The 18,369-nt window shown below is 41.5% G+C and overlaps 1 protein-coding gene across 2 annotated transcripts in view; it reads left to right on the plus strand.

Moving 5' to 3' along the window:
• The first annotated feature begins 181 nt into the window (after positions 1-181).
• Positions 182-18,369, plus strand: part of eps8l2 (EPS8 signaling adaptor L2) — a 31,353-nt gene continuing 13,165 nt past the window's right edge. The window contains exons 1-12 of one of the 2 annotated variants that reach the window (XM_085359255.1): positions 182-376; positions 8,138-8,188; positions 8,632-8,678; positions 12,753-12,817; positions 14,319-14,480; positions 14,800-14,949; positions 15,812-15,891; positions 15,991-16,100; positions 16,196-16,266; positions 16,380-16,506; positions 17,462-17,550; positions 17,643-17,717. In XM_085359255.1, the coding sequence (XP_085215381.1) occupies positions 8,154-8,188; positions 8,632-8,678; positions 12,753-12,817; positions 14,319-14,480; positions 14,800-14,949; positions 15,812-15,891; positions 15,991-16,100; positions 16,196-16,266; positions 16,380-16,506; positions 17,462-17,550; positions 17,643-17,717 (1,011 nt within the window). In that variant the 5' untranslated portion in view covers positions 182-376; positions 8,138-8,153. Of the gene's footprint in view, positions 377-8,137; positions 8,189-8,472; positions 8,679-12,752; positions 12,818-14,318; positions 14,481-14,799; positions 14,950-15,811; positions 15,892-15,990; positions 16,101-16,195; positions 16,267-16,379; positions 16,507-17,461; positions 17,551-17,642; positions 17,718-18,369 lie in introns of those variants that run through there. The other variant, XM_085359254.1, reaches the window with a different exon arrangement.

Raw genomic sequence — 18,369 nt, forward strand, 5'->3', positions numbered from 1 at the left:
ACATTTTTTTAGCGAATGACTGGAGTTACACCACCAGCATATTTCAAAACTGTCACCATCCTGACAGATTCTGAGAAAAACACAAGGACCGACCCACCTTCCAAACAAGGTGTCCAAGGAGCTCCGCCCCTCTAAAGTTACCTGCAGAGTCACCTTCTCAACGGCGCAGTTTCTGAGAACCGACTGGAAGCTTCTTGTGCTACAGGTGTGCAGTTTTGGAGTCCAGCGGGTTTACTGAGATTAGAGATAGTGCGAGATTTGCAGCGGAGGGTTTTCTTTTAGTTTTCTAGCTGCAGGTTGGGATGGCTGGCTGATGTTTAAGGCGCTGTTTCATCCACGTTTGTCACCTTTCGCATCCAATCCGGAAATTTTCACAGTAAGTTTCAATGATGGGTAACAGATATGCTAGTCAACTGTTTGTGTCTAAAGCCATTACATTAAATTTACATTAAAACGAATAAATAAATAAGTATTTGCTTCATAAATCGCAAATTGACTACACTGGAGCTTTTCAGTCGTGTCATACGATCTTGTGCGCCAGTAAAAGTTTAACTTTGCCCTTTAAGTTTGTCTTGTCTAATTTTATATAATAACGCTGCGTGATTAGTTAAACGTATTCATTTATAAACTCCGTGTAACCTTGTGTACACCGATGTGAACCGAATGGATGGGAACCACCAGGCTTCATGGAAGCAGTCAGTTACTGGCATGGAAGAAAGCAGATGGCAGTATAATAAACAAGTAATTGGTTCCTGTGTGGTCAAAAGTCATGTTTGCTGTTGTTTTAGACGTGGTGTGTTGAGGTTTTAAAATATATATATAATAAAAAGTTTCAATTTTTTTTGCAGAGAAAACAAATGGTGGTGGTCTGGTAGCATAGACTACATGTTAATGAATGAGCTTATAATATACACGATTTATTTTTTAATATTATATAGTGTAGTCTATAATCTCACATAAAGCCACTGTATCCAGCTGAGATCTATATCACCTGACTAATACAGAACATTCATTATTTAGATATAAAAACTAGATATTAACCTGCAAGTGTGCAAATACTTTAGAAGTTAAAAAACATTAAAATTCAGGAATAAGCTTCAGATAGCAGTAGTCAATGTTTTTGTTTTGTTTTTTGAAACACACACACACACACACACACACACACACACACACACACACACACACTACCTCTAAGCATTTTTAATTAAAATGTGTTATTAGACAAAGACTCGTAGCTAATTTGTTATCACATTTTGTTAAGTTTGTTACTGATGAAGTATAACTGACACTCTTGCAGTGCATCAGGTACTGCATGTGCATTATCAAAAGTAATTTGATTACATGTAGATTTTCCTATGTAATTTCACACAGTACATTGTAAAGTGTTACATTTAATGGAGTCTGGTCAAATGAAATTTGCTCAATTAGCACACATCCAGTTTATACCAAGCACATTTTCCTCAAAGAAGAATTATTTGAATTAACAACACTTTGATTTGATATATTTTAGATGCATTTTGCACAAAGCTATCACTTCATGTTTTTGAGCGTGCATGTATTTGCTTTGCTTGCAACAGAGCAGAAAAGTACACGTCGCTGCCCTAGTTTACATCTGATTTCACCAACCGTTTTAATTGCAGCATTTAACTCGATTGTCAAAGGATCATGGTTTAATTCCAGATTAATGGGTGTAGGAGTAACCTCCTAATATGCTGCACATTAATCACCAAAAGAGAAGTAATAGCTACTAATATGAGAGTCACAGTCTTTATAAAAGTTACTTCCAGCTATCATAACAGTGTGAGCGAGTTACAAAAAAGCAAGGAACTGTTAAGATAAGATAAGATAACCTTTATTAGTCCCACACGTGGGAAATTTGTTTTGTCACAGCAGGAAGTGGACAGTGCAAAAGTTATGACGCAAAAATTAGAATACAATAAGAATAAATACAGTACACAGCTGTACAGAATAGAATAAAATAATATACTATATACAGTAGAATAAAATAGAATAAAAATATACAATAAGATAAAAATAGAATACGAATGCTATATACAACTGAGTAAAAATACAACGATGCCAGAAAAGATTATTGCACTTAGTGTTATTGCACATGTATGGATGTGTGTGTTTGTTCAGTTAAAGTCTTTGTTGTGGAGTCTGACAGCAGTGGGGAGGAAAGACCTGCGAAATCTCTCCGTCCCACACCGTGGGTGCCGCAGTCTCCCACTGAAGGAGCTGCTCAGTGCTGTCACAGTCTGCTGCATGGGGTGGGAGACGTTGTCCATCAGGGATGACAGCTTAGCCGCCGTTCTCCTGTCACTCACCACCTCCACTGGGTCCAGAGGGCATCCTAGAACAGAGCTGGCCCTTCGGATCACCCTGTTCAGTCTCTTCCTGTCCCCAGCAGAGATGCTGCCGCCCCAGCAGACCACACCATAAAAGATAGCAGAAGCCACCACAGAGTCATAGAAGGTCTTCAGGAGTGGGCCCTCCACCCCAAACGACCTGAGTCTCCGCAGCAGGTACAGCCTGCTCTGCCCTTTCCTGTAGAGGGCGTCTGAGTTATGAGTCCAGTCCAGTCTGTTGTTCAGATGAACACCAAGGTACCTGTAGCTGTCCACAGCCTCAATGTCCATACCCTGGATGTTCAGTGGTTGCAGTGGAGAATGCTTGTGCCTGCGGAAGTCTACCACCAGCTCCTTGGTTTTACTGGCGTTGATCTGGAGGTAGTTCAGCTGGCACCAGTCCACAAAGTCTTGAGTCAGTCCTCTGTACTCCTTGTCGTCCCCATCAGTGATGAGGCCGACTATTGCAGAGTCATCAGAGAACTTCTGCAGGAAGCACTGGGTGGAATTGAGATTGTTTTTCAAGACCATGGGTCAATGTAATGGCACTTATAAGAGATCATTGATGCAGCACTTACTATATAAGGTTTTCTAACTTTGTAGCGTTGATGTTTTTAAAATAAGCACATCTGTTGTAGTCGGACTCATTTGACATCAGTCTTCAAAACAAGTGTTCCTTATACAAGAGGCAGCTAATGAGCATGTGCTGATTATGTATTTTAGTATTTAGTATTTATTTATTTATTTATTGTCATTGTCAAGAACAATGAAATTGCGTTTGGGGCTTCCATACAACCCAAAAAAAAAGAAGAAAATAATAAATACCCCTTAAAACCCAAGTGTACATATTTAACCCAGTGTGACTCCAATGCAATAAGACAATCCTTAGCAATAATGTTCGTAGAAATTCAGACAAAGACCTGAGAAACATGACAAAATACAACAATGCAACCCATTCAATATTATTGTACTGTGAGATATGATATCAGATATGATAGTTATCTATTTAAGAAAGAGGGGGGGGGGGGCAGGAGGGAGAAGAGAATAAAGATATGATGCACCAATGCAGACCAGTTCATTGCTATTAAGAAGTTGGATATGGTTATTGTCCGTGAGAGGGGGGCAGAGAGTTCAGGAGCCTCACAGCCTGTGGATACAGGCTGTTGGCCAGTCTGGATGTTCTGGCCTGTATAGACCTGTACCTTCTCCCTGAGGGCAGCAGATGGAAAAGGTGGCGCGCAGGGTGATGTTGGTCCCGCAGGATACTGTGCACCCTCCTCAGACAGCGAGTGGGGAAGATATTACTGATCTCTGGCAGACTTGTTCCAATAATTCTGCCAGCTTCTTTCACCACCCGCTGGAGTGCTTGCTGATCGGCCTTGGTGCAGCTGGGGAACCACACTAGAAATCCATACGTCAGAACGCTGCTGATGGCACAGTTGTAGAAGTTCAACATCAGAGATCTGGGAATGTGTGCGCTCCGCAGTCTCCTCAGGTAGTAGAGGCGCTGTTGGGCCTTCCGTACAACTGAGGTGATATGGTTGCCCCAGGACAGGTCCTCGGTCACAGTTACCCCCAAGAATTTAAAACTGCTCACCCTCTCCACCGCCTCACTGCCAATGAAGAGAGGCAGATGGTTGTTATGACCCCTCTTCCGGAAATCTACAATGATCTCCTTGGTCTTTTTGGTGTTTAAGACCAAGTTATTGTCGTGGCACCATGACTCTAGTTGTTGCACCTCTGTCCTATAGTTTGTCTCATCATTGTTGGATATAAGTCCGAGCACTGTAGTGTCATCTGCAAACTTAACAATGAGATTGGACGCGCAGGAGGAAATACAGTCATGGGTGAAGAGAGTGTATAGCAGAGGGCTCAGGACACACCCCTGAGGGGCACCGGTGTTGACCACAAGGGTGGAAGAGGTGTTCTTACCCACTCTGACACTCTGTCTACGGTTAGTGAGGAAGTCCACAATCCAGTTGCACAGAGAGGAGTTAAGTCCCAGTTGGTGGAGTTTGGGACGGAGTTTGTATGGCCGGATGGTATTAAAAGCCGAGCTGTAGTCTACAAAGAGGAGCCGTGCATAGGTGTTCCTGTGTTCCAAGTGCTTCAGTAATGTGTGCAGCACTGTGGCGATCGCATCCTCGGTTGACCGGTTCTCCCTGTATGCAAACTGGTGCGAGTCCAGGGATGGTGGAAAAGCAGCTCTGATGTGTTTAATGACCAGTCTCTCCAGGCATTTGGCGGGAATGGGGGTGAGTGCCACAGGTCTGAAATCGTTCAGACATGTGACATTTGACTGTTTTGGGATGGGAACGATGGTTGCTGCTTTGAAACAGGATGGTACCAGTGAACAGGACAACGAGGTGTTATATATAGAGGTGAAGACGTCCGCCAGGTCCGCAGCACAGTCTTTTAGCACCCGGCCCAGCACTCCATCTGGCCCGGCCGCCTTCCTGGTGTTAATGCTCCGGAACACACGCCTCAGCTCATGAGTGCTCAGGACCGGAGCAGGGTCGGTTGAGGGGAGAGGGGACAGGACAGGGTCGGTGTTCTCCCTGTCAAAACGGGCATAAAAGAGATTTAGATCCTCAGCCAGAGGATGTCACAGTAATGAGGCTGTGACTCATTTGTGCAGCTTCAGGTGTGTTGTGGGGCGTTTGCAGTGTTGCTTGGAGCTGGAATGCTTTTTATATGTTGTTTGTTTTAGAGCTGTCGTTTAAAGTAACTTAAGGAGCTGCAGTCTCCTGGGGTGTGAGAACCCCGAGAGATTTCATGCGTGTGGATATGCCAGGCTTAGAACAGAGAGTGAAGGCCAGCAGACCTTTACTTTGTCTTTTTAAATTTCTGCCTACTGCAACTGAAATAGCCTCTTGTAGAACGTTTCTGTATTTTATTGTAGCTATTGCCTTTTCTGCAAATCCTGCACTAAAGAAACCTTTGTTTATTTAGTCCAAACCGTATGTGGCGTACTATGAGCAGAGAAATATTGAGGTTTTCATAATTATGCACGTTCCTGGAGAAAATCCACTTTGAAATATGCACGCACATAGATTTGAATTAACCTTCAGTGTTAAACCTTTATGTGAGTTTGTGGGTTTGTATTTGTTAGCATGCTGACAGACAGTTTTCAATCCAAAAACAATTATACCACAAATCTAAAATATGAGACTGTACTATAAGGCAGAGCTTTGCTGAGTCGGGACTCACACTCAGATAACTTTTTGTCAAAGAAAGCAATTCGATATCGGACCTAATTCTCTCAAATATGAAATTTAACCAGCCTGATATTGTTGTTCTTTTTTTTTCTTCTTAAATTAGTAGATTTAAAAGAAAAAACACGAGCATCCTCTGCTTCTTATTAACCCGGCCAAGGGGGTTATGTTTGTGGTTGTATTTGCATGCGTGCGTGCCATTTTGTCTGTAAACATAATAGCCTGAAATGTTTTGAATGAATTTTAATAAAACTTTGTAGAGGTGTAGAGTGGGCTCATGTTAGCAATCCATTATGTTTTGGCTGAGATCCACCAAGGTCTTTGAGGTCAACATAATGATTTGTTGGTTGAAAATTGGCAAAAAGCCTTAGAAACATTTATTCTTATTGTGTTGTCAAAGTAGGGTATGAAGATTTAAAATATAACTTCACATTTAACCTCTGACCTCTGAAGGTCAACAATGATATAAGGAGCTTCTAAGTATCACCTTACACGTCATGTAAAACTACTTGAAATTCTACTGCTTTTGTTTGTATTGTCAACATTTGTTTTATTTTGGCTTTGCTATGTACATTACAGTAACAGGTTATGACTGATTCAATACATAGCAGCTTGAATACATGTACAATGTTCCTGAATTATTAGATTTTTTTTTATTCAATTTTCTTAACTTGCTATTTATTACTAAATTGACTAAGAAATGTACTTAGCCGCAAAAATAATAAGCGTGTTAAAATAAGTTCCAGTGAGGCAAAAAACAAAATTCTGCACTTGGCACTTGTTTTTATTGATGTATATAGAAATTAAAAGAACCAAATTAATAATCAAATGTAAAATGCATTACTATTTCCTTAAAGTTAAATACTGCTCAGTGAGTGATCTGCCTGGGTGGAGGTTTTTGCTCTCAGAGGGCTCCTTGTTTAGTACGTAATTGTTGCTGTCATTCAGTGTAATTTCCTCTGAGTAAAGGGTTGTCATTATTCAGCAATACACACAATAAATGTCAGTAAGCGGAGGTGAGCAGGTGGCCTCTTGCCATCAAGTTCACAGCACTTGACACCCTACCTGTACTGCTTTGGCTTCACCTCCATCCTGAAACCTGGCAACAGGCCAGAACCGTGAACAATAGCACTGACGGAGGATGGCCAGAGTGATAAGGGCGGAAAGAGGAAGTCTATCTTTTGGGCAGGCTTACTAAAGTAAATATAGCCTTTTCTTTTCTTTTTTTCCCTTTGCTCATGTGACTCTTTGTTGTAGTAATCTTCAGCGAGGAGGTGGCCCCATCGTGGACATAACCATATTTTAACTTATAATAAGTATGACTGTGGTTGGCTAAACTGCTTTTATGAATTGCCCCCTCTTTGTTTCAAAAGATCTGAAGAGATTATCCGTAAATGAGATTAAGTTTATGATCGGCCAACGAGATAAGCTTTTCAGACCGCACCCGTACACATGTAACTGCTATAGGTTGTAGATAAGTAGCGTAGAGTAGTGCTTGTTAGGACGACATAACAGTTTTGACTTCAGGAAGGAGGTAAGGCATGACACGAGGAAATGTCAGAACAGTTTGTTTAAAAAAGAAAGATACTGGAATGTTTATACCTGTTGTGGGAAGCACGCCCAATGCCTCCGAGTATCTCAGTGTCAGTTTCCCACAGTTTGTGTCGTTGTAGAAAAGTTGAAATTCCTTCTAAACGCTCATCCCTGTTTGAGGATACAAACTGAACTGGCTGCTTAAAGTGATATTTGGAGTCTAAAAGTCACTCCAGCTGAGAATTCAGTGTTGCGTTCAACTCACGGTTATTAGTGGTTCATGCATTGATAAAAAAATTTACTGTAATGGCATTTAGGTTTAATCTATTTATGGTCTGCAATGTAGCTGAAATCCTTATAAGTCCTTGCAAAATCTCTAGTGTGATAACGTGTTCATGCCAGTGACTATAAAAAAAGTCACCTGTACAGTCACTGGTTCAATCACAGTGTTTGTTGTGGCTCACATTATATAACCTTGTTGTGAATGGCTTGATAGACAGGTTAAAGTCTCCAGGCTGAAAGGTGTGTGACAGTTGTTTTCGCTCGTTTTCTGCTCCCACTGATCTCTCAGATTTAGATGCAGTGCTCTGTTACACGCTGCGTCCTTCGGGACTCTGACAATTATCAATGTGGATGTAAAAACCAACCGAGTTAATTAATTGCAGCTATGCAGATATAGTCTTCAACATGTTGGATCTAATTACACAGAGTACGTCAGCCTGCTGCCTGCCATTGTCCCAGATCAGCCCCCAGACTCTTAGCAGTACAGGCCAAACACCTGGCTCTCTACAGTGAAAAAACAGAGTGTGCAGCAGAGTACGCTTTGCATACTGGATCTGCAACCTTGATAATGTAGTTATATCGATTTATGAGCCTTTACCCTTTGGATTATAAATGAGCTCAAAGTGGAGTGCGAGGAATCTCTGCTTGGAAAAATGTCTGAGCTGTTTTTAAGACATGACACATGCTTATTGTAGGGTAAAATATTTTCCCTTCTCCTCCTTCTCTTCTCTCACTCTGTCTGTCATTTTCTTCATTCAGGTAGATGCCTTAAATCATGAATCACCAGGGATCTCCGCTGAAGCAAGCCAAGTGAGTGTCACATTCCTGCTGCTTCCCCTCTGGATGTTTACCTTTCAGTGTGTTAGCTAATGCTGCTGGGTTACTCTCACACAGGCAAGAGAAAATCACTAACCCAGTGTGTGGAAGGTGGTGTGGGTCAGGGACTTTGGGTACAGAGCCGCTCTGTTGAAAATTGTTTGTTTTGCCTGGGTCTCTGGCTCCAGCCTTCCCCTGTGCCCTACACCCCCCCCCCCCCCCCTCCCTCTTCCACTCTCCCTCTCTCCCTCTCCCTGATCCATATGCTCAGAATCTCAGGCTAATCTCATCCAGTGCTGGCCAGTCTCCTCTCTGTATATAGCTCGTATTTTTTTCTGTGCATGCAAAAGGGTTTGTGACACTTAACTATCGTGAGGTGCGGGTCAGAAGATGAAGGGCATGCTGCGTAACCCTGTACCCTCTTCTTGTCATTTCAGTGGAGTGGCCAGATCGGACAGCAAGCTCAGCGCCAAGGCCCTCTATGGTAAGTGGCTTCATGGAAGTAGGTTGAGGTGTTGCGCTGTTTGTTCCTGAAAGATCATTTTGTTGTTCGCTTGTTTCCAGAACTTTGTTGCGACATGCCCTTATTTCTGTGGCATGACTCACAGCAGGCTAGCTACAGTTTACAGCTTGTCATTGAAGAGTTTGGACACTCTTACGTGTCGGGGAATTAGATGTTTAGTATTGAGAATTTGCTTACTTTCTTGCAAGAATCTGTTACTGAAAATAGATCCCAAATGCTCTATACTTTTTTTTCACATTGCTTGGTTTACTTAAAAATGAAACTATAGATTTGTGACCAATTTTTAAGGATTTACAGCTTTAGCTGTATTTTCTTAATTAGATACCTTTCCAAACTGTTCCTAGTCAATCTGTGTGGATTAGCCCTGTTACTGACACAAATCACAACAATTTTCCATTTGCTTTGCAAATGACTGTGTCCGGAAACTCACTCTGTGGCATGTTGCCGCAGGTGTAGTCCTCACTGGACTGTATGTATGCCAGTGTGTGTGTATCTGCACTTAGTCACATTCTTTGAATTCAGGGATATGCTTGTTATTTTAGTGTCCCATTTGCATTGTTGGGCTGCATTACCAATCGGTAGTAAGTGCTATTAAACTCAGTAATCCAGTACTGGCATGAAGTGACTTTTTATTTTAGCTGTTGCATGCTTGTCTTAGGGTGTGTGTCACTGAAATTCGCTTACACTGCAGGGTGTGGCAGTTTTTAACGTGTGGTTGGAACAGGGTGAGGTGGCCATGTCTTGCAGGTGAATAAAGGGCACATTGAAAAGTGAAAAGGAAAAGGCGGACTCAGGCCTCCGGTCCTCCCCTCGTTGCCTCAGACATTAGCTCACTGGTTCCTGCCAACACCTCCTTCCACACTGTCAACATAAAGAACTATTTCACAACATAGTAGGCACAGATAGAAACCTACGCCGAGCTACAGCAGAACAACCCACTTTCCTGCATGGCCAAATTTAGAATCGCCTGAAATGGCAGATGACGCTATTGTAGGGATGCAAGATGTTCCCAAAACTTCTGACTGTGCACCTCGTTGTCTGTGTGACATATCGGAGCCGTAAATCATCCAAATATCCACAGGAAACTCCCACTCTAGCAATCTTTGTGAAGTATCCCACCGTACGTGTGATGAGCTTGTGTTGTTTGGCAGATGGTCACCACTACCGTCTCACTGCAGGGTGACAGCCACGTGCCCATCCTTTTTAACCCCAAGAGGCAACAGTGGAAAATACTGAACACCAACCATGACAGTGCTAGATATTTGGTAGGTCAGTGTAGGATGGTTGTTCACACTATGCTGAATAAACACACGTACATTAGTTAAATTATAACAATCTCCCATATGCAAACCACCCTACCATTCACACAGTGCAGTCCAGCAGAAAAACGAATGCAAATGATGCACAGGTCCTCCCACTTGATCTGTTATCAGCAGCAGCAGCAGCTTTGGGGTAAAGCAGAAAGACGCCACTTAGGACTCATCATCTGCGGACTTGAAAATCACCTGGCAGCTATAATAAGTTTCTCGGGAAGTTTTGGGTTGAGGATCACAGGTAAACTTTTTCTTGGGTGGGACTAAATCAACAGGTTCGAATTGATGTTTTCCTGCTCTGTTGCTTTTCTTGAATGTCTGTGTTGTTTTGTAATTCAGTTGAATCTCTGCGATTGATCCACTGCATTTAGTGTCTCTTCTTTTGGTTAGTGGTGTCAGGCTGTGAGAGGCGTTGATGTGGTCCTTGCTAGCAACATATGGTCAAGTCTTTGTTGACGCAGCCGGAAACTTCCGTATCTAAAGGGCGGTGGCACAGTTAGAAAGAAATCACAGAGTTTTGCCATCAAGGTGTTGGTGATTGACTAGATATATAATTGTGATGATGCAATTTTTCATTATTAGTCAAACTGATTCAAAATTCTTTGTCTGCTACTCAGATAATCACCAGTTTTGTTGGTTTTGGATTGAATCCCATTAAATATGTTTAATAGTTTCCCAGTATAGGATTGTCCGATTGACCTGGGTCATGTATTGGTTTGATAATCTGCCAGGGAGCCATGTTTGTCACTGGTCATTGACTCTTCAGACCTCTGAGGATTTGCCCATCTGCCTGCTAAGTGGCTGTTATTGTAAGCTGCCGTGGCACTGTGAATTGACTGGCATAAATGTCAGTCATTAATAAGACATGGGGGGAGCTCGTCTTTCAGATCGACACCCGACGCTTGTGTTTCACCTGTGAGGAGCCAAGCAGAGAGGAAATGGCTGGAAGAGGAAAGAGAAATGCTTGCATTGTTTGGGCAGCGGTTGCGCTGGCTCTAAAATTGTCCCCTTTAGAGGTCTTGTTTCATCACAGGCAAACATGTAGGACTCTAAGAAGCATGTTCATTACCACAATGAATTGGAATATCGAATATTAGAATGTCATTTAAAGCATTATTGCACATTTTGGTAAGTGCTAGGCAAACAGAGTGGCTTTGTGTTGCTGTAAAGCACATGAACAGAACTATGTCTGTACGAATAGAAAATCTGCGTGACATAAGCGTGTTGATTTTGTTGGGTAGGGGACTGGGGACACAGAGCGAGTTGATATCTAGCAATGGAGTTGATTGAGCCATGCTCTCATTTAACCGTAATTGTTACCTGCAGACTATTCAACTGGTAAATGGGTCAATGAGCACACTGGCACACTCATTTGTAATCAGCCTGTTCAAAAAGAAAGCCTTGAGCCAACAGCACACGCAGTGCATGCAGCACATGCAGAACATGCATCACGCTAACACAATGGTGACATGAGTTTCAGTGTTTTTGTGCATCGGACATTTGATATGGATCACTGCATGTTGAACCTAGGCTTTGAAAAGGTTAAATGTTTTTTGGTTTTGTTTTGTTTTTTTTTAAGCTGCTGTGATTTATGTTTTTATCATTACATTTTTCTCAAAACGTGTAACGCACCCTAATCTGCAGCTCTCATCGTGTTTATTGAGCTTTACTGAGCTTATTGTCTCAAATAGTTTTTGCTTGGAACTTATTTTTATGTATGAAAAATTTTTTGTGACAAATGGGCCAGATGTGTAGATGAAACCTAGAGCTTCCTAATCTGTAATCTGTAATTCTACAGTGTCTGCACTGTAGAATTTGACTGTTTTGTGAATAAGGAAGCATTAATGGTGGGTTTAGATTTAGTTTCAAGTATTTGTAAAGGCTTATCAAGCGTGTCTTAAAACAAGCCTGAACGTGACCTTTTTCCTTACTGTATTGAATGCAGTTGTTCCTATTGCAGCAGTGTGCAAAAGTCTTAGGCTATTAAGTTATAATTTGCTGTTATTTCTTTAAGTTTAAGCCTTCAGGAATAGTTCTCCAGTTGTAGCGGTAATCGTTTCAGCCGTCTCACTACTACAGAACTTTAAGGTGTGGAAACTGTACTTCAGTCTGATTTTTACAGCTTTTAACCAGCTGAAAGGTAAAGATGAGGAAGTGTGACGCTGTCACTGATCTTTGACCCTCCAGTAAATCTGTGCCTCTGAACGGTGCGCTGGATCTGACGAAGATTTAATCCCAGCTCGGCCAAAATATTTTAATATGGAGCACAGTGAATTAATACTCAAGTATCCTCTGATTTCACACTTAATTATGAATTTCTCACATAGCTCTGATCTCGTGTTACTTGCCCTCAGGCAGCGAGCAGCTGCAGATCTATTCCTTTACCTTAAAATATAGTCGAAAATCATAAGGATGAAAACTTTATTTTAGAAAGCGTGCAATATATCTGAACAGTGTAGTTAACATTGGGATTAGCAGTTGACCTCATGGAAAAAGTAAAAGGAGCATACATTACGATTCTTTGTCACTTCCTTATTGCCCTCCTGCTGTTCTCAGCTTTAATGCGTCCTTTCAGCTGTTCACTCCGCTAAAAGGTTCGACCTGTGGAGTTGAGGTCAATGTTGTTTATATAGGTGTACATATATACAGCAGGATCGCAAGCAGCACCGAGGAGGTTTTTACTTTCTGAAATGTAAATTTATTTTTTTGTTCTTATCAACAGAGCAGAGGAAAAAATACTCCAACTCCAATTTTATCATGCATGAGACGTCGCAGTATCACGTTGAGGTAAAATGATCATTATTTCATTGATTTTCATATCTCATTGTATTTCAAAATTAAAGCAAAGAAGCGTAGACTCACACAGTGTGTGTTCATTCATTTATTCAGTGTTACACTTATTTTAACACACTTTAACTTCTTATTTCGCTCATAAGGATTTTAGAGGTCATTAATGTAAAATGAATTTAAGTGTTTATGAAACCGCGGTATTCTTATGCACAGTGTTTTTTGTCATTGCTCTGCCTTTATAGCATTTTTTAAAACTTTTTTAGACTACGGTATAATGTAGTAGTATGTTACTGGAGATGTCTGTGTTTACATTCCATGCAACGAAGATGTAATAGTCAGTGTCCTGATCATTCAGGGCGTTACTGTGACATTTATCTGTAAATTTTTTTTACATTATCTCATATAATGCTGTTAACTTATGGGTTTAAAATGCTTGTCACGTAACCTCATTTGCAAAGCAAGATAACGACACTATGAAGGTTATGGCATATTGTTCTTTTGCCCAGAGATAAAAGCTGACACACAGGTTCATCTTCTGATTACATTTCACTTACTGGAACTTTGTTATAATAAAACAGTCGGGCCTTTGATTGCAGCAGTAATGAGCTAATGTTGGAACGACTGAGTCCGAGACGTGCTTTGGGTCAGGCATGTTTCTGAACTATGTCCTGTGTCCACATTAATAGGATATCTTCTAAATGCCTCCCTCATTATCACGCATGGGTGAGTAATGATACACAAGATAACAATCCTGGTGCCAGCAGCCACTTAGTGGCAGTAGTTCAGTTTTGATCAGATAAACAGAAACTCACCCAGCTACACAAAAGTCAGTTAAATGAAGCATTTATATAGCAAGAGAGTACAGTTAAAGGAATGAGGGAACATTTTTATTTGTTTTCTTGCTGAGAGTTAGATAAGTAGATTGATTGTGGCTCTGTGTTCTCTATGGAGTCACCGCAGGTTAGCTTAAAGACTGAAGACAGGGAGGTGGCTCCCCTGGTTAACTAATTAACAAGTTATGCTATACTTAATCATAAAAAAGTGTAAAAAAATAAACACTGTGGTGCCAGACTGTTTCTTGGCTGCCCCCCGCACTTCCAGGAGTTTTGTCATTGTGTGTCATTGTGTCATCGGTCAACAGTGAACAGCCTGCTACTCCCAGCCAAGAAACGCATACTTGGCACATGCTTCTTTTTTTGATGAGAGATTAAAAATAACATATAATGTGTTAATTAGGAAACTTTTGAGCTGCTTCGAGACAGAATTTTCTATTTGTTTCTTTCTATTTCAGTCCTAAAGCTGTAATCTGATATAGGGTCTAAGCATAAAGTAAGCATATCCCAAATGTCACAAGCTTCCTTCCTTATATTTGAAAATTAGATCAAGTATATTGCAAATTATGACTAACCACTTTCTTGAGCACAGCTTCAAGTGCAGGTGCTGTTTTTAGTTGACTTCCACTAACACACTAAGTCACCAACAACTGTTTTCTCTGCAGCATCTTTCCACATTTGTTATGGACAAGACAGAGTCCATCGCCACAGTGGATGATGCAATCAAGAAACTGATTCTTCTGGACTCAAAAGACAAAATCTGGACCCAGGAGATGCTCCTCCAGGTCACAGACAAGTCAGTCAGACTTTTGGATTGTGATACGCAGGTACAGCTCCAAGCATCTGTTTACACCTCAGAACATTATTTCAACATGAAATACCGACATTTCTGTGTTCCAATAATGACAGGCAAGGGAGATGAACAACATTAATAATCTTGTTGCATTGTGTTAGTCCTGAACACAGTCAGACTTGCTGTATATACTTTGTTTTCCGTTGCAATGCTACAATAGAGTCCTGTAATTATGCCTTTTCTCTCGTACAAGTCATTTAGAAGGCTATGTGTCTGATTATTTTGTACTCAGTTGGTGTCTCGCTCTTTCCCTATTTCCACCTCTTTCTTATCTTTTTGTTGTTCTGCTACAGGAAGAGTTGGAGAACTTCCCTCTTCCAACCATCCACATGTGTCAGACAGTGTTGAATCAGACCCGTTACCCCTCCGTGGTGCTGCTCGTGTGTCAGGACAAGGACCAGTACAAACCCGACATCCACTTTTTCCACTGCGACGAAGTGGACGTGAGTTTTTGTTTGAATACGCCACATTATTACATTGTCTTTGCATGATGGATGGCTTTGTGTTTTATATCATTAAGAAAACCTAGCTGCTGATACCAGAGCACTACAGGTCAGATTTCAGCACTATTGTCTTTGCAGCCTGTATATTTGTATGGAGGAAGCTGGAACTCTGTTAACTCACTGTAATAACATTATGTCTGTGTAGTTCAGAATCACCACTAGTCAGTGTTGTTTCCTGGCTCCGAATGAGGCTTTGGGGATTGATTTTGAATATAAGGGCCAATGTTCCATGTTGGAGTAAAGGCAGTATTTCTGTGTTACCTTATTTGATTAACTTCCTGTTATTTCAGGCCATTTAAGGGGGGAAAATGACTTCTTTGTTGGTTTAAATGTCAAAAATGGGTTTATTAGAATGCTGGATCTTTTAGCCCTGGCTAAGACTAGACAAGAAAGCGCTGGGTCATAAAGATTTACTAGAGTGACCTTTGCTTTATCACATGAGGATTGTGTTTGAGAAAAAACAGAAATCACCATAACCAACAACACAAACCAGATATAGTGTTGTTAAAAATGTCTAGAGCCAGCAGCTTTCACGTCTTTACATCTGGATATATTTCAGATTTGAGAATTAAAGTTTGCAGGTGTTAACATGCTTTAGAGAGGTGAATTCAGTGTACTGTAAAACTTTAAACCACGTGAGTTGGTCAAATAAGTTTATATTTGTCTTGTTGTTTAACCTTTTTCACACTCTCACTGAAATAACTTTTTTTTCTCTTTTTTTTGGTATGGCTCAGAGTGAACCTACTAAATGGGAATATTTTAATATTAATGTTAACTTGTGTCTCTCCCTCACTTTCTTCAGGCTGAGATGGTTCATGCAGACATTGACAGTGCCATTGGAGACGTCAAGCACGGGAAGAATATGAGGCCTCAGACTCTGAAGTGAGATTAGTGCTAATATATGTAAACTCATGCAGTCAAAGACACATTTGAGAAGGTAACTAGCTGCGAGCTAACTTGTCATCATGTCTTCCCGTTAAGGGTGAACCAGGAAAAAATGAAGCGTCACAGAGAGACTATCCTCCCCCCGTCGGCCCCTAAGGGCCCACCACCTGCCGCAAGGGGACGAGTGGCAGCCGTGGACACACAGGGTGAGATTTGACACGCATCCACGGCTCGCTTTTTATTCTAAATGTTTTGTTCAGTGGTCAATTTGATTCATTTTTGTCTCTTTTTGTCTTTGTAGACAGACGAGCTTTCAGGCAAAGTGACTCAGAGTCACATGAAAAGCTGGCCCAGCGCATTGAGAAGGATGTGGTGAGTGCCTTTCTTTATCCACAGGGACACCTGCTAATATGCTACGCTGCTCCTTTCACGTCTCATGTAGCTACATTCTTCAAAGCCTAAACCTGAGCATTTGTCCCCCTCAGCAAATCCTTAACTGTGCCCTGGATGACATTGAGATCTTTGTGGCACGGCTGCAGAAGGCAGCAGAGGCCTTTGCTCAGCTCAACCAGCGCAACAAGAGTAAGAAGAATAAGAAGAAAGGACCAGCAGGTCTGTCTCCCTTTCTTCTCATCTGGTGGCACAAACACAGTGACAATATGTTCATATTGCTCACGTCGCCATGTTTGTGTCTCTTTGTGTTCTGTGGCCAAGGACTCTCATCCACTGATGTATGTGTTGTAGTAGTGGCCACTTTGGGCTTCTTTTAAGTAATACGATTCTCATTATGCAACTCTTATAACTGGAGTAATATTATTGCATTCTTCCACTTTAAAATGACGGCAAACCAAAACAAACCGATATTCTGTTTGATCTCTCTTGGAGGCGGTGGTGTGTGACGTCAAAGCAGTCGCCTCCTGTGATTGTTGCACAAAGCAATAATATTACTGTAAATGTTGCTGAGTAATGTTTTACTGCCCAACGCTGGCGCTGATGTGATGTTTTATGTCAACACGCGTGTGCAGTTAAGCGTAACGTGCATATTACATGCGACACTGTCCTTGTGTGGGGTCAGGAGACAAACGCACATGTGTGAGTTTATCCACATCGTCTGGTAATAACGATGTGTGGTCAAGTGTGCTGGAAGTGACGAATTCTCCGTTTTGAGAATTTGTTTCTCAACTTTGAGGTCAGTGTCTTATCTACTGTCACTTAATCTGGGTAAGAATTATCAGTCAAATGTCATTCTGAACCTCTCATAACTGTGAGCTATTGAGCTCAGGTTGAGAAACACTGCTGCACCACGTTCTCTCGTACTCTCTGGCCAAAGGTGACCTGTATCTATAAAGCTGATTGAGGCTATCTGCTAACTACCATTTCTGTGTCATTGTCTTTTATTTCACTGGAAACAAAAGCCATAAGCTTCTGACTAGATGAGCATTCAGGTTTTTATGACTTTGACCTCTGGCCAGAAAGTGAAAACTGTGTCCCATCTGTATTGTGTCTGTGTGGCCGGCGGGTAACTCTGGAGTCTGTGTGTGGTCATTGTTGCATTGGTTGTTTGCAGAGGGCGTGCTGACCCTGCGAGCCAAGCCCCCCTCTGAAGCAGAGTTCATTGATAGCCTGCAGAAACTGAAACTGGCCTTCAACCTCTTGGTGAGATATCAAAGCACCTAGCCTCCCTCATTCATCAGCTGTTGTCTCTTCAACGCCTCATTGCTGTGTGTCTGTCACTGCGCTCCCTGCAGGCCAAACTGAAGAAACACATACAGAACCCAAGTGCATCTGAGCTGGTTCACTTCCTCTTTGGCCCTCTGGAGCTGGTAAGAGTTTTTCTGATCTCACATAAGTGGATTATCCCAAAAGTCAACAATATACTCTATGCATGCATGTTACTGTTAGTTTTGTCATTTGATGCCTTAGCATTGACTGAGCTCAGCCCACAGGCATATCTGATGGGAACGCATTAGGCCTCTTTCAGTTCACAGATGAGAGCAGTTCAGCATTTTTGCCATCAGGCATTTTAGCTTTGTAACACACCCACTAAACTCTCACCAGACTGGAGCAACGTGGTTTTCAGCTATACTACAGGTGCAGCTGCACTTACATAATGTTGGTTTTCTAAACCACAGTCTTCTGCCACACCTTCGATACTGCTGGATGGAAGCGCAAAACCAGACTCTGTTTATATGGCGCAGTAATCTTTGAACACATTGGTTTTATGCAGCTGAGAAAAAGAAAACGCCTCATACAGTACGCCTCCTTGACCGCTAGTTGTCCTCCAAGGACGGTGTCAAAATACGGAAACTCAAAATATTCCGAGCAGTTTAATATTTCGGACATTTTAAAATGATTTTTTTCCTCTTTAAATACTTTTACTTGTGCAGTAAAGTGAAAATGGTAAACGTTTACATGCTGAATTCAACACTCAAATACCAAGTTTGCATAACTGTTTAAAAAAAATGTAAAAAGAGC

The sequence above is a fragment of the Diplotaxodon limnothrissa genome, linkage group LG7, assembly GCF_057381915.1.
Source record: "Diplotaxodon limnothrissa isolate DT_005_m linkage group LG7, D_limnothrissa_male_GT1.1, whole genome shotgun sequence".
NCBI classification, from domain to species: domain Eukaryota; kingdom Metazoa; phylum Chordata; class Actinopteri; order Cichliformes; family Cichlidae; genus Diplotaxodon; species Diplotaxodon limnothrissa.